Below are 13,900 nucleotides of genomic sequence, written 5' to 3' on the forward strand. Positions count from 1 at the left end.
AGAAGCTTTCATTTCATTGATTAGAAAATGGAATCAGAAATTTTAGTTCAAAGAGAAATTTATTTTTAAAAGTTCTTTGAAGCAGAGCTCCGAGCCCAGCTCTCTCTCAGTAACTTTGGGTACAACCATTAACCTTTCTGGGCCTCAGTTTCCTCTTCTTTAAACAAAAAGCAACGACAAACAGAAGTGGCTGTCTGCCCTCTAAAAGTCCATGAAATGTGGTCACATGGGAGATGTCTCCAAATGCCCCTGGATTTTGGGAGTGAGAACTTGTACTATGTGAATTGCTATTTTTAGGACCAGAGACTCTCAGGACCCCGCCTGTGCTTCCACACTTCCTTCAGGGCGATGGGTGGGGAGGTGCTGCATTGCCTGGGAGGGAGAAGACTGTTGGCTGTATTTCGGTCTAGCTTGCATGCATGGTTCTCAGAATGTAACCCTAGACCAGGTGCGTTGACAGGACCTGGGAACTTGTTAGGAATGCACATTCTCAGGCCCACCCCAATCTGCTGAATCAGAAATCCTGGGGGCGGGCTCCAAAGTCTTTTCTTTTCACCAGTTGAGGTCAGCGCTGTCCATTGGGGGAGCCACTAGCCACATGTAGCTATTGAGCCCTTGAAATGTTGCGATTCTGAATTAGATGTGCTGGGAATGTAAAATACTGACTGGGGAGCAGACTGCTTAAGAAAGAAAGGGCAAAATATCTAATAATTTTTAATATAGATTATGTGCTAAAAAGATAATATTTAGATATATTGAGTTAAAGAAAATTAATTTTTAAAATTAATTTAATTTGTTTCTTTATACTTTTTACGAATGTGGCTACTAGAAAGTTTAAAGTGACATATGTGGCTCACATTGTTTTTGAAATGGGCATGGCTACTCCAGGCAATTCTGACGCATTCTGGGGTTTGGGAGCCTCTCCCTCACGCACAGCAGACCAATCTGGAGCGCTTCCAGGCCCCCAAATCTCTCTGCCACCTGAATGCTCCAATGCCCTGTCAATGTCAGTGTAAGAGTTTATTATAAGAGTTTATTAGAGTTTATTTGAGCAAGATCTCAACAGATTGAGAAAATCCTTCCCAGAATGACAGTTTGCAGCTGCTTTTGTGCATCTGGAATTAAGGAGGAAACTAAGGAATTAAGGAGGGAGGTGGGAGACAGCAAGGCGGGGATCAGATTACGGGACAGTTCAGATTATGCTGTTTTGAGGGTGGTTTCACTTGAGGAGTCTGAAAAGAAACGTTTCAAAGGTGTGTTAACCTAGGCGCACAGAAACAATGGGCAGGGCTTTCTTAAAGCAAAGAGAGACTTTCACTAAAGAAGTTACAGGCCTGGGGCATGACTACCCACCATGACCTGCCCAGCTAGGAATGTATGGGCCCATCACCTGTGAGGTGACTCTCAGTCACTGGATTTGCCCGGTTTGTTGCAGAGCCCCCAGGACCGCGGTTACTGTCCTTTAAGGAGAAGGCCTGGAGACACGCGTGTTTCTACCAGGTCCAGCTCATTGTATAAAGGGTCTTACTTTCCCTCAGTAAAATTTTTCCAAGAAGTATCAGCTGTTGAACATTGATGCTGCACCAAGCACTTAGAAATATTAAACAACTCACCCATCACCACAACCTCATATCCTAGCTAATATTATTATTTGCATTTTATAGATGAAGAAATAAATCAACTAGAGAGAGTAAGTAACTGGCCACAGGTCACAACTAGTAACTGAAAGGACCAAGACTGCAGGTCAGTCTGGCTAGTTAAGCTTTACCCTTCACCGCCTGAAAAATAAGCCGGTTGAAGGAGTCAGAGGTAGAGCAAACACATGGCGACCCTGCCACTCTCATGCCAGCACGCGCGGCTGTGACACATCCAGATGTGTTGACAGCTGGGCACGCGATTCACCTCTGTGTGCCCGTCTCCTTGCCTGTAGAAGGGGGAGAGTAGTAGTAGCAGCTGGGTGACTAGAGCCACTGCGAGGGTGGTGAGAGGCAGGTGTGTGAGCTGAATTCGCCTGCCCTCAGCTACTCTTCTTCCTGAGGTGTGAAGCTCCCAGGACGTCTTGTGAGGAAGGGCAGGGGAGAGAGACATATCAATCGATTGGTTGCTTCCGGAATGAGCCCCAACTGGAGTGGGGAGAACCTGCAACTCAGGTATGCGCCCTTGACCGGGAATCGAACCCAAGACCTTCAGTCCGTGGGCTGACGCTCTAACCACTGAGCAAACCCAGCCAGGGCAGAAATTTATTTTTTCACAGTCCTGGGGGCTTGAAGTCCAAGATCAAAGTGTTGGCAAGATTAGCTTCTTCTGAGGCCTCTCTTCTTGGCCTACAGATGGCTGCCTTCTCCCTGTGTCTTCAATCCACATGGTCTTCCCTGGGTGTGTGTCTGTCTTAATCTCCTCTTCTTATAAGGACACCAGTCATATTGGGTTAGGACCCACTCTAGTAACCTCATTTTAACTTAACTACCTTGGTAAAGACTCTATATCCAAATAGAGTGCCTCACATTCTGAGGTCCTAGGGGCTGGGACTTCAACACATGATTTTTTAGGGGGACACAATTCAGCCCATAGCACAGCCCTAAATGCCACTAGTGCCGAGGGAAGAAACCCTGTAAAACATCTCCAATAGCCGGCAAATCTTAGAGTAGGATTTCAGTAAAACTAAGGGCTTTTTACGGCTTCTCCTAAGGCTGAGCTGAAATTCCTCCTTTGCCGTGTTTTCACTGCCTCCCCCTGTGGGCATGACTGTCTCTACGTTCTCTTTTCAGACTGGAGCCCATTGGAGCAGCTGCCAGTAAAGAATACTCTCTGGAGAGAAACCTGGAGAAGATGAAATTAGACTGGGTTAACATGACATTCAGCTTCGCCAAGTACAGGGACACTGTGAGTCTCAGCCCAAGTGGGCGGCCCCAGAGCAGCCAGGCTGTGATGTAGTAGAGAACAGAGGAGTCCATTCAGAATTGCCGCAGAACTCACAGAAGGATCCCTAACATCTTTTAAAAAATTATTTAATTGAGATGTGACTGACACATATCTATTGTACACTGTGTGGATTTGATGTGTTTATCTGTTGCACTATTACCACCCTAGTATCACCTAACCGTCTATTACATCACACAATTATAATTTCTTTTTTGTGGTGGGACCAATTAAGATCTAGTCTCTTAGCAGCTTTGAAGGCTTTACTACAGTGTTATTGACTGTAATTACTGTGCTGTGCATTCAACCGTTTCCTGCCGGCTGCCTGCCTGTGCCAGTTATCCTTCCTCCCGGCACCACTGGAGGGATGCATTTTCTCGTTGTTGTTTTTTTAAATTTTATTATGTAAGGAGGAATGCATTTTCAAATGAGAAATGCCTTTTGATTCAGAGCAACAAGCTTTCTCAGTGCAAAGGGGATGAGCAAACCTCCTGAATTAGCATCTCCCAGGGAAGGCCCCCCAGATATCTCAAGAAGCATACCTGGGGAAAACAATACTTAGTGCTTCTCAAAAACAATCCCAGTTCTTCCTCACTCCTTCACCCCCAAAATGCCTGGGCATCTGTATTTTTAAGGCACCCCTGGTCTTTCTAATGTGCAATGCGGATTGAGAACGAAAACCCTAAAGGCACCCATATCCCCCTCTTCCCCGAGGCTGTATGTGATCTTTTTTGTGACTTCTCTCCCCCTTCAGTTTCAATAGTCACAATGCCTTGGTTTCACTTCGATAAGAACTATAGATGAACCAATGGCAGGGGGAGAATTTGGGGTCTCTTGCAGCACAACCAGGCACATGGGTCCCAGCAGATTGGTGCCGCACTGTCTGACTGGAGGAGATGCTCCTGGAGGCTGTGGGCTGAGAAGTGGACCTGGGGATGAGAGCTTAGTTACTCTTGGCCAGTCTTCAGTGTTTGACGCAACTGTAGACTAGGACCAACAGCAAAAAGGAATCAAAGCACCACTTTATTAAGGGTTAGACACACCTTCCAGTGCCGAGCTACTCGTAAAAGGTAGATAGATGAGAAAACATATCCTCGCCCCCATTTAACCACCCAGATGTAGGTTTGGGGGAAGTGAGAACAGAGTGGGAAAGACCAGGCCTGCCACAGAGGACGACCCTTGTCAGCCTCCTTGCCAGGGTGGCCTAGGAGGAAAAGTGTCATGCACAGGCCTGACCTTTAAGTCACAGTAACCTGACCCCACTAGTAACCTGTGGCTCAGTAAGTGTATCGGCAGAGGTTCCCACACTTTCTTGGTTGTCGTCGCCTTTTGTGTCGAGTACTTTTTCATTGTTCCCAACTCCCTAGACCAAAAGAAATAGCTCACAGCTCTGTTTTTGAAGCAATTAGATTCAACCAGTAAGTATTTGTGTCCTATCACCTTAACAACTGTTTGAAAAAATACATAGAAATTGAAAGAAACACTTTGTATTTCATTTTTAAACAACCACAGTAATTTACTGTGAGTTTGCTGCGGAGCCCTGGGCACCTCAGCACACAGTCTGAGGATGGCCAGCCTCAGCCCAGCCAGTCAGATGGGCAGCGGCTCCTGCCTGAGAGAGGAGAGCCAGCGTCAGGAAGTAGGTACACGGGCAAGGGCAGAACTCTCCCTCCCCATGGCAGATACCAGCTGCAGGCCTGGGCCTAGGCCATTTCTGCAAAGAAGGCGGAAAATATGTGTCTTTAAGAACATTTTTAAGGTAGGAAATAGAAATTCCATACCCTGTAAGACACAGATTCCTGTCCCACTGAGGTGGAGATCTGAGCCCTACAGTCTTTGGGTATCAGCATGAAAAGTGGGAATGGTGATTCTGATGGGGTGAGGTGTGTTTATTTGCAGGATACAAACATCCTGTGTGCAGTTGATGACATTCAGCTGCTCCTCGATGATCACGTGATAAAGACCCAGACCATGTGCGGCTCCCCATTCATCAAACCGATCGAAGCAGAATGCCGGGTAAGGGGAAACGGGGCTGAGTGTTTTGTGACATCCGGTTAGCTCTTGGTTTCTCGGAGGAGGGAGAAGGTTTTTAAGTTCATTTAACAAACACACTCATTTTCTCCTGATTGCAAAAAAAGTAACACAAGACTAAAAGCAAAATAACCATCCAAGTAAGCATATTGCATGCTGAGCCTTTGCAAGTATGACTAAAGAAAATATGAGACAGTTTGAATGTACCAAATAGAAGGACATTTAGAAAGTATGTGAATATCACCAGGCTAGAGTAATCTAGAATGCAAACTACTCAAGGGGAGGGGCTTGGCCTCATTGTGTCATTGTTCATAGAAGTGGCATAGGCTAAGGGCAAAGATTCTGAAGCCAGACTGCCTGGGTTCAAATTCTGGCTCCGCCGCTTGTGAGTTAACCTTGGGCAAGTTACTTAAACTGCTGGGTCTCAGTTTCTGCATTTGTCAAGTGTGATGTGTAATAGTATTTCCATGATAAGCCTATTGGATTAACTTGGTTTCACATACATGAAGCGCTCAGCCCATCACTTGTTCTAGTAATAAGAATGATATATAATAATTATTATAACATATAATAATTATTGCTGTTGTTACTATTATTGCACCAGAACGCAACCTCCATGTGGGCAAGGACTTGCTTGTTCCATACGCTGCTCAGAACAGTGACCAGAACATAAGGGGCACTCTAAGTATCTGTTAAACAAGGGGCTGAGTGAATAGATAGGTGTGGGATGCAGAGCGGCAAGTTAATGATTCAGATACAAAATGCTAAATTTGCAGAAGTGGGAAGAAAAGCTAGTCCGCGTGCAGGACATTTTGGACTCCTGGTTGAAATGCCAAGCCACCTGGCTGTACCTGGAACCGATCTTCAGTTCAGAGGACATCATAGCCCAGATGCCAGAAGAGGGCAAGAAATTTGCCATCGTTGATAGTTACTGGAAATCCCTCATGTCCCAAGCGGTAAGCTTTCCCCTCCCAGCACATCTCACCAGCAGGAGCTTGGGCTGCCATACAGATGTTCTTTGCTGTGCGTCATAGCCCTTGAAACTTGTAAGTAAACTAGACTGTTGCAAATTTGATATTATTGTATATTTCTTCCAATTTCAAAAGCTGTTATTAAAAATTCAAACATGGATATATGTAATATGGAAAGTGGAGGCCTGTGAAATCCCACCTCCCTAGAGGTAAGTACTAACAGTTTGTATAATTTAGCTGTCATTCTAGTGAGGTAGAAGGCTATTTATTACAGGGTAAAGCAATAAAAGTTTTATAGATTGAGAATCCTTTCAGAATTCAGATGATTATCCATCTTCAGTTATGTAGATTTAAAAAAAATGTTTATTCGGTACCTACGATGACCCAGACGTTGTACTAGGAGTCAAAAAAACACTTGAAGATGACAAGAATATATCTGACTTCACAGAATTCACTGTTTTGTGAGGAGACAGACTTAGATACATAGGAGCTATAATAGAAGTATATGCAAAAGGGTTCTAGAACACAGAAAAATGATTTATTAGCCTGGGGGTGTCAAAGAAGGCCTCTGAAGGGGGTAACATTGGAATCAGGCCTCAAGGTATGAGTTCACTGTGCATCCAGGCATCCAGTGTACCTATTAATAAATGATATTTTTTCCTTTTTGGAGTCAAGTGTGCTCAAATTGGGGTGCATTTATAAATAATTTGTCTCAAGGGAACCAATCTGCCCTGGTTGTTTGTAGGAATGCAATCGGTGGTGATTTATGTCACTCGGCCATCAGAGCCTGTTTGCGTGATATTCTGCATCCTCCAACTTCTTATGGGCTAAGATTTTTGGTTGCAAGTAACAGAAACCCACTTGAGGTAGCTCAAACGAAAAGACCAAATGGGTGTCTCATGGAAGTCAAGGGCAGAAAGTGTACAAAGGATGGCTCTAGAACCCAGCAACCCCCCAGGAAGTCACGGAGCACTCTTTCTACGCCTGCTTCCACCTCTCTTGCAGACTGGCTTGCTCTGCCTCTCAGTCACATCGTGGAAGATAATCTTCACACAGCAGCAAAGCCCCCTCCTTCAAGGGGCCAGCCCAGATTGGTATAGAGTGTCATATCTGAATTCCCAAATCCCAAGAGTTAAAATATAGTTGGCGTGATTGGTTTCAGGTGCCCAACCCTGGCCCAGTCAACCATGGCCAGAGGAGCAGGATCATGAGCATTCACCCTTGTGGGGTCAGGAGACACTTAGCCGGACAGGGCATCATTAGTTGATGTGCTGGTCATACACTCATATAACGCCCACTCTCAGAATCTGGGAACCCCATAATGATTCTCACCTTTTTTGATGGAACCTAGGTGAAAGATGCCAGGGTTCTGATGGCAGCAGACCAGCCGCGGATGTCTGAGAAGCTTCAAGAAGCTAACGCTCTGTTGGAGGACATCCAGAGGGGCCTGAATGATTACTTAGAGAAGAAGAGGCTATTTTTCCCCAGGTATTCATTATTGTCCTTCAGTTTGGAGTTGCCTTCTTGATCCATATATAGGTAGAATTAAAGTTTTCATACTGAGAGTCAGCTTCTATCAATCTCTTCCACATTCTTTCCTGCTTTCCCATTTCCCAAGAGACAGCTCTGGGGGTAAGGCATGTCTTCATGACTGTTATTTAGAGTGAGGGTGAATGGACACCAGTGTGGACCAAATCCACACTTTGGCCAACCAACATGGTCAAATACCCAATTAGAAGGGTATGGTAGTCACGATTAAGGACCTGGACTTTGGAGTTAAACAGACGTAGGTTTGAGTCCCAGCTCTTCCACTTATTAATCCATCCAAGCCTCGGGTTCTCCACTATAAAGTGGAGATACAATAATGGCCCCTACTAGTATGTTTGTTGTGCATATCAAATGAGATAATGCATATGAAGCATTTAGCATCTAGACTGTGAAATGTCAGCTGATTTTTTTTGCCATCAAACTTTGTAGTTCCTGGTAGGTATGTTTATAAATATTTGACTCTGTTTTCCACAAGAACCAATGTTCTTCTGCATAAAGGTCAAGGTAGTTTTAGAGGGCTAGTTCCAGAAAGGAGGGCCTTTACGCTGATAATCTATCCATTCTAGTTGACCACGGAAGGTCACTCCATGTCATTGGATTCTAATTAGGATGCAGGCTAGATCCTAACTTGCCTTTAAGGAAAGTATGCTTTATTGTTCCCCTTTAAGAAAACAAAGTTAGTTCTCTGCTTTCCACCCAAAAAAGTAGGTCGCTTGGAATTTCAGAATGTCCTTAGTAGCTATTTAATGCAGTATTGTCCAGTAGAACTTTCCTCAATGATAGAAATGTTCCATCTATATTTGTGCTGTCCAGTGTAGTAGCCATGAGCCGCATGTAGCTATCCAGCACTTTAAATGTGGCTAATGTAACTGAAAAGGCAATTTTTAATTTATTTAGTATTTATTTTTTAAATATAAATAGCCACAGGTGGCTAATGTCTATAGTATTAGACAACACAGATACAGCACAAGTAGTGGAAGGAACCTCGATTTGAAAGCACAAAACTTGAGCAGAGGACACTTCTGAGATCTGGACTTTGAGCCCTGTACCCATAACTGTCACTCCTCATAAAAATGCAAATACAGCCAACACCAACACAGCATTTACCACGTGTTCTGAGTGCTTTGCATGTGTTCACTTGGAAGCATTATTTTTATCTCCATTTTATAAATGAGGAAACAATAACTTGCCAAAAAACACAAGACTGGTAAGTAGACAAGCTAGAATTCAAATCCAGATTGTCTGGATTTTCTAAGTTAAACACACACATACATCTCAATATTTCTTTACGCTTTTTTGTGGAATAAAATTAAGCACTCTCAGCAAACACTTTAAAAATGTTACTGATAGTCACATATTTTAAATTAATTTTGTCTTAAAAATGCAGAGTATGAAATAATGATTTTAATTTTAAATTACACAAATATATTAAGTGTTCCTCTTATGGCCACCGACCATTATTCATTATCACACATGATGAATCTATAGAAATGACCTGTATGATTTCACTTGGGAGTGGGAGAAATTGACATTCTCATTAGGCATCAGTCAGTCAGTCAGTCAGCCAACAAATAATTACTGAGCTCTTCCTACCTGCTCAACACTACGGCTACAGTATATTACCTTGCTTTGCTGCATACTAAACCACCCCCCAAAACTTAGAAGCTTAAAACAGCAACTGTTTATTTAGTTCCTAATTCTGTGAATTGGCAAATTGGGGTGGGTTCAGCTGGGTGGTTCTTCTGGTCTCATCAGAGCTCACTCATGTGACTACAGTTAGCCGGTACCTGATGGCTGCAATTACTTGTATGGTGGTTGCCTTCCTGTTGGCTGGGGCAACAGAGATAGTTGGGCCACATGTCTTTCAGCCTGCTGAAGGCTAGCTTGGGTTTATTCACATGGTGGTGGTCACAGTGTTCCCAAGACCAGCAAGAATGGAAGCTTCAAGGCCTCTTGATGTCTAGGCTTTGAACTTGCACAAACTGATGTTTGTCAGTCTATTGGCCAAAGTAGGACATACAGCCAGCCCAGGTTCCAGAGATGTGAAAATAGATTCCACCTCTTGATGAGATTAGATGCAAATACTGTGGCCATTTTTGTAATCCATCATATATAGTGAAGACCATAATCATATGGTCCCTTCATTATGGAACTTTCAGCCTAGTGGTCACAGTAGAGGTTTGTTCCTTGAACATTTTCTGAAGGTTTGTTGCAGCTGCCTTGAGGGCCTAAGCAAGAGAATGAAGCTATCTTATTATGTGTAATTTAAAACAAGGCACAGGCCTCTGCATGTAAATAAGTTCATTATTAACGCTCACCGGTCACGAGTAGACACGTGTTTCTGTGTCCGAACGCTGGTCATGAGTTAACTCGTGTCTGCACTTACATTAATTTAAGTAATTTTAAACACCTTGCTAGACTGATCATGAGTATTCAAGTGCAGAAAAGTAGCCAGCCGCACGGACGAGTTCTGGCTCGAAATGACCGGTCGGCAAGGTGTTAACATGTGCTTCTTATTTGATACCTGTCTTACCTCTGTCATACCTGGAGACAAGGAAAGAAAAGAAAGTCGTCTCTCTTTCCTTCTCCTGAGTGGTTCTTAACACTGACTGAACATTAGAATCACCTGGGATTTTTATTTTTATTTTTTAATTGAATTTATTGGGGTAACATTGGTTAATAAAATGATACAGATTTCAGGTATACAATTCTATAATACATCATCTGTGTATTTTACTGTGTGTTCACCACCCAAAGTCAAGTCTCCTACCATCACCATTATCCCCCCTTTACAACCTCTTCTGCCTGCCCCTACCTGGGATTTAAAAAAATACAAATCCCCAGACCCCACCCCAGATCAATTATATATGAATCTTTGGGCAGTAGAATCTTGGCATTGGAATTTTAAAAATAAGGTCAGCAAGTGATTCTGAAGTGCAGTCAAGGTTGAGAACCACTGCTCTATTCAGTTTTCTTTCAAAAGGAAGCCCCCCACCCATCCCCAACCATCTTAGACTCGGATCTACCAGCCTTCATTGTTTCTCTTGCTCTCAGAGTCAAAATCTTCTCCACCCTACGTGCCCCAGATGGACAATGGTGAAGGGAGTGCACCTTGGAGAAGACCTTAGAACATAGCTGGTCTTCACCCAGGTGTCATCTACCTGTTGGCGACTATAACCTTGTTGGAAAAATAAGTTCTCAGAAGAGATTTCAGTTGCCATCTTCCTTTGCTTTGAAACAGGTTCTTCTTCCTGTCCAATGATGAGCTGCTGGAGATCCTGTCAGAGACCAAGGACCCCCTCCGAGTGCAGCCGCACTTAAAGAAGTGCTTTGAAGGAATTGCCAAGCTGGACTTTACAGACAGTTTGGAGATTTTGGGCATGATCAGCTCGGAAAAAGAAATCGTTCCATTCAAACAGAAAGTCTACCCAGCTCAAGCCAAAGTAATTTCCCTTAGCTGTTTTGGGGTTTTCATAACGGAGCAAAACAGAGACAGAGAGCATACTGGTAAAGCATTTAGACTCCAGTTTCAGTCTGCCTGGGTGTGGAGCACATGGGTTTCCACAACTTAAGGACTGGGCGACTTTGGGAAGTGACTCCTTTCCGAGTCTCAGTTTGCCCATCCCTAAAATGCAGAGGATACTGCAGCCGATGTGACACACTAAATTTGTGGAAGGATTTTAACCAAACTTGATGTGGAGGCAGTAGCAGGAATCAGATCTGAACTGATGGCTGTTCAGATTTCCATGAGCAGAGCCCAGTTAAAAGTAATTCGGTCAGACAGTTCGCTGGGGCAGGTGTTTTCAAAGGTCAGTGAAACAGAATCAGCCATTTAACTCTGATTTTTATACACGTGTACTTACATAATGAGTAAAGTGTAAACTACTTCCAGTCCTGCTGGCGGTGACGGCACCCTCATTGAAGCAGGGAGCCACTCTTGGCCTCACGTTGCGGACCTTCCTGCCACCACCGCACATCGGCCGGCTCACGGGGGCCGGAAGGCACCAGCTACCGTGACCTGAAGTTCTGAAACTAAATAACTTGCTGCTCATTTTAGTTACCTGTTGAGTGTTGAAAGAAACCAGATGCCCAGCCACATCCCAGGTCACATACCCGGTTACACCCTGGGAGTGGGAGGCAGGAATCTGTATCTGTATTTTTTTTTTTTTTCACAGATCTCCAGATAATTCCAAAGCACAGCAAATCTGGGCACCACTGGAATACTGAAAGGACTCAAACTGTTCATTAGAAATGAGTAGTTGTCTGAGAAGTGGTCTGTTTCAGAAAATGATGTGAAAGAAGTACATGTTAAAAATCCCTTATTGTTTCTTTTATAAGACATACACTTCCTAGAATACAGTAAACAACTGTAAAACAAATAGTTAAAGAATATTGGCTTGAAGAGGTGTGTAAGGAAGGAAGGAACTTTCCTCTACCCGCAAGGCTCTTTTGGCTGGTCGACAGTCAAATAAACATGAGCTAGATGAAGTAGAGAAAATAACCGAATTTAAGCACATGCAGAGAGAGTCAGAGAGCCCACACACGTAAGGTTCGGAGACAGAAAGGGAAACTGAGGTGTGTAAGAATTCCGAGTGAGTGGTGAGGAGGTGCCTTGGGGTTTCAGAAGGTTACCGCAGGGAGAGCGTGTGTTCAGTAATTAGGAGTTGGCCCTGCCATATAGGTAGGTCAAAGTCATTGCTGGTGGTTCTTATTATGGACCAGGCTCCTAATTTAAATTCTTCTAGATAGTTATGGTGGGGGCAGAAGTTTCTCTTAAACTTGCAGGGTCTTGCCTTTAGCTCAAAATAATTCGTACATCACTGAGGCACATCTTGGGGTGGCTGGTTCTGAACCCCCACAGGAGCAAACCCTTGGCCTCCCTCCAGCCCTGTCCAGAGAGAAAGCTGGCTCCTCTGCTGGTCTCTCCCTGGGCCTGGCTCACCGAGGCTCCCGTCTGTCTCGCCCGCAGGGCATGGTGGAAAAGTGGCTCCAGCAGGTGGAGCAGATGATGCTGGCCAGCATGCAGGAAGTTATCAGGCTCGGGATTGAGGCGCATGCCCAGGTAAAGGGGTACATGTGCCAGGGTGTTGGTGCAGCAGCAAGAACTTTGGGGAGGTTAAATGGATCAGTTTTCTTTTCTATTGAATTTATTTGGGTGACATTGAGTAATAAAATTATATACGTTTCAGGTGTACAATTCTATAATACATCATCTGTATATTGTGTTCTGTGTTCAAGTCTCTTTCTATCACCATTTATCCTAAATGGATCAGTTCTGACTTCTACGGAAGCTCACCTCAGTCCTGCCCGGTACACCTGACCCCTCTGTGCCTCTCTCTTCTTTCCCTGTAAATCCGTTTCCGGTGAAACATTTGCAACTAGAAGCAGATGACACAGGGGAAGCCAGGAGCCTGAAGCTTCTGGTTGCTGCCGGCAGTCCTCTCTGTGAAATGATTTGATGGCAAGAGCCCCTTCCAATTAAGCATTCCCCTCCCCAGGCTTTTCATTCGCACTGCCCTGAATGTCACAACTCATTAAGACCCAAAGCTTTAGGAGAAACAGGTAGGCAGAGGCCTAAAGGAGAAGGACCTTTTTAGCCAGCTTCAACTCTTTAGCCAGCCCCTAGCAAACGAAAGAATACTCAATGGACACCTTCCCACTCAAGTAGGGACTGACCCTGCTGGTCCTCACAGTGGTATTTGCGATGCAAATGAAAGCCCAATCCTTTGTCTTCTGCTATACTCAGCCAGTAAGCCAGGACAGGTAGAAGAGGGAAACTGAGGCAAACAGCTGAACGAACTGACAGAAATTTACAGCAGATACAGGAAGTCACCTCCCTAGAAATAACATCGAGGCCTCAGTTGTATTTCAGCTCTAGACCCAGAAAAGCAGCAAAACCAGGTGGGCGACACCAGGACCAACTGCATTGACTAAGGACCCCTGCCCCAGAACTGACCAATCAGTGGAGACCATGCCCTGGAGGAGCACACCTAGAAAACCGATGAATATTCTGCTGAAACCCTCCCCTGAGACCTCCCCTAAGATTCCCACCTGCTAGAGAGAAATAAAAGCCTCAAGACAAAGGACACAGTGCGTGCTCACCCTCTGGGGAGCAGCCTACACCATTCCCTTTCCCCTCTTCTGCCCCCACAGGCACGCATCTCCTAAACTCTACTAAACTCTACGGGACCCCACCAGACTTGCACCCAGGGCAGCAATGGGCAGAGGCAGCTCGTCCTGGGCTAACTCCCTCAACCTGTCTCCAAGATCCCCTTTTCTCTGACTTCTCTAGGCTCTCCTGTTGCTGCTGCTTTGCTGAGCCCTTTCTTGTTTTACTATCCCCAGTTTTAATAAACGTTCCCTCATAGTCACCTGGACTCATGAAATTTTTCCTGCATGAAGTCAAGAGCCCGCACACTACCTGCTGGCCC

General features: G+C 44.6%; 1 protein-coding gene across 2 annotated transcripts in view; it reads left to right on the forward strand.

Annotated features, from left to right (window-relative positions):
* Window positions 1-13,900, forward strand: part of DNAH3 (dynein axonemal heavy chain 3) — a 146,856-nt gene that overhangs the window by 47,250 nt on the left and 85,706 nt on the right. For both annotated transcript variants that reach the window (XM_081132049.1, XM_081132050.1), the window contains exons 20-25: window positions 2,769-2,883; window positions 4,819-4,935; window positions 5,727-5,906; window positions 7,273-7,409; window positions 10,711-10,912; window positions 12,439-12,531. In XM_081132049.1, coding sequence (XP_080988175.1) covers window positions 2,769-2,883; window positions 4,819-4,935; window positions 5,727-5,906; window positions 7,273-7,409; window positions 10,711-10,912; window positions 12,439-12,531 — 844 coding nt within the window. The remainder of the gene's footprint in view (window positions 1-2,768; window positions 2,884-4,818; window positions 4,936-5,726; window positions 5,907-7,272; window positions 7,410-10,710; window positions 10,913-12,438; window positions 12,532-13,900) is intronic.

The sequence above is a fragment of the Miniopterus schreibersii genome, assembly GCF_964146895.1.
Source record: "Miniopterus schreibersii genome assembly, chromosome: 3".
Taxonomy (NCBI): domain Eukaryota; kingdom Metazoa; phylum Chordata; class Mammalia; order Chiroptera; family Miniopteridae; genus Miniopterus; species Miniopterus schreibersii.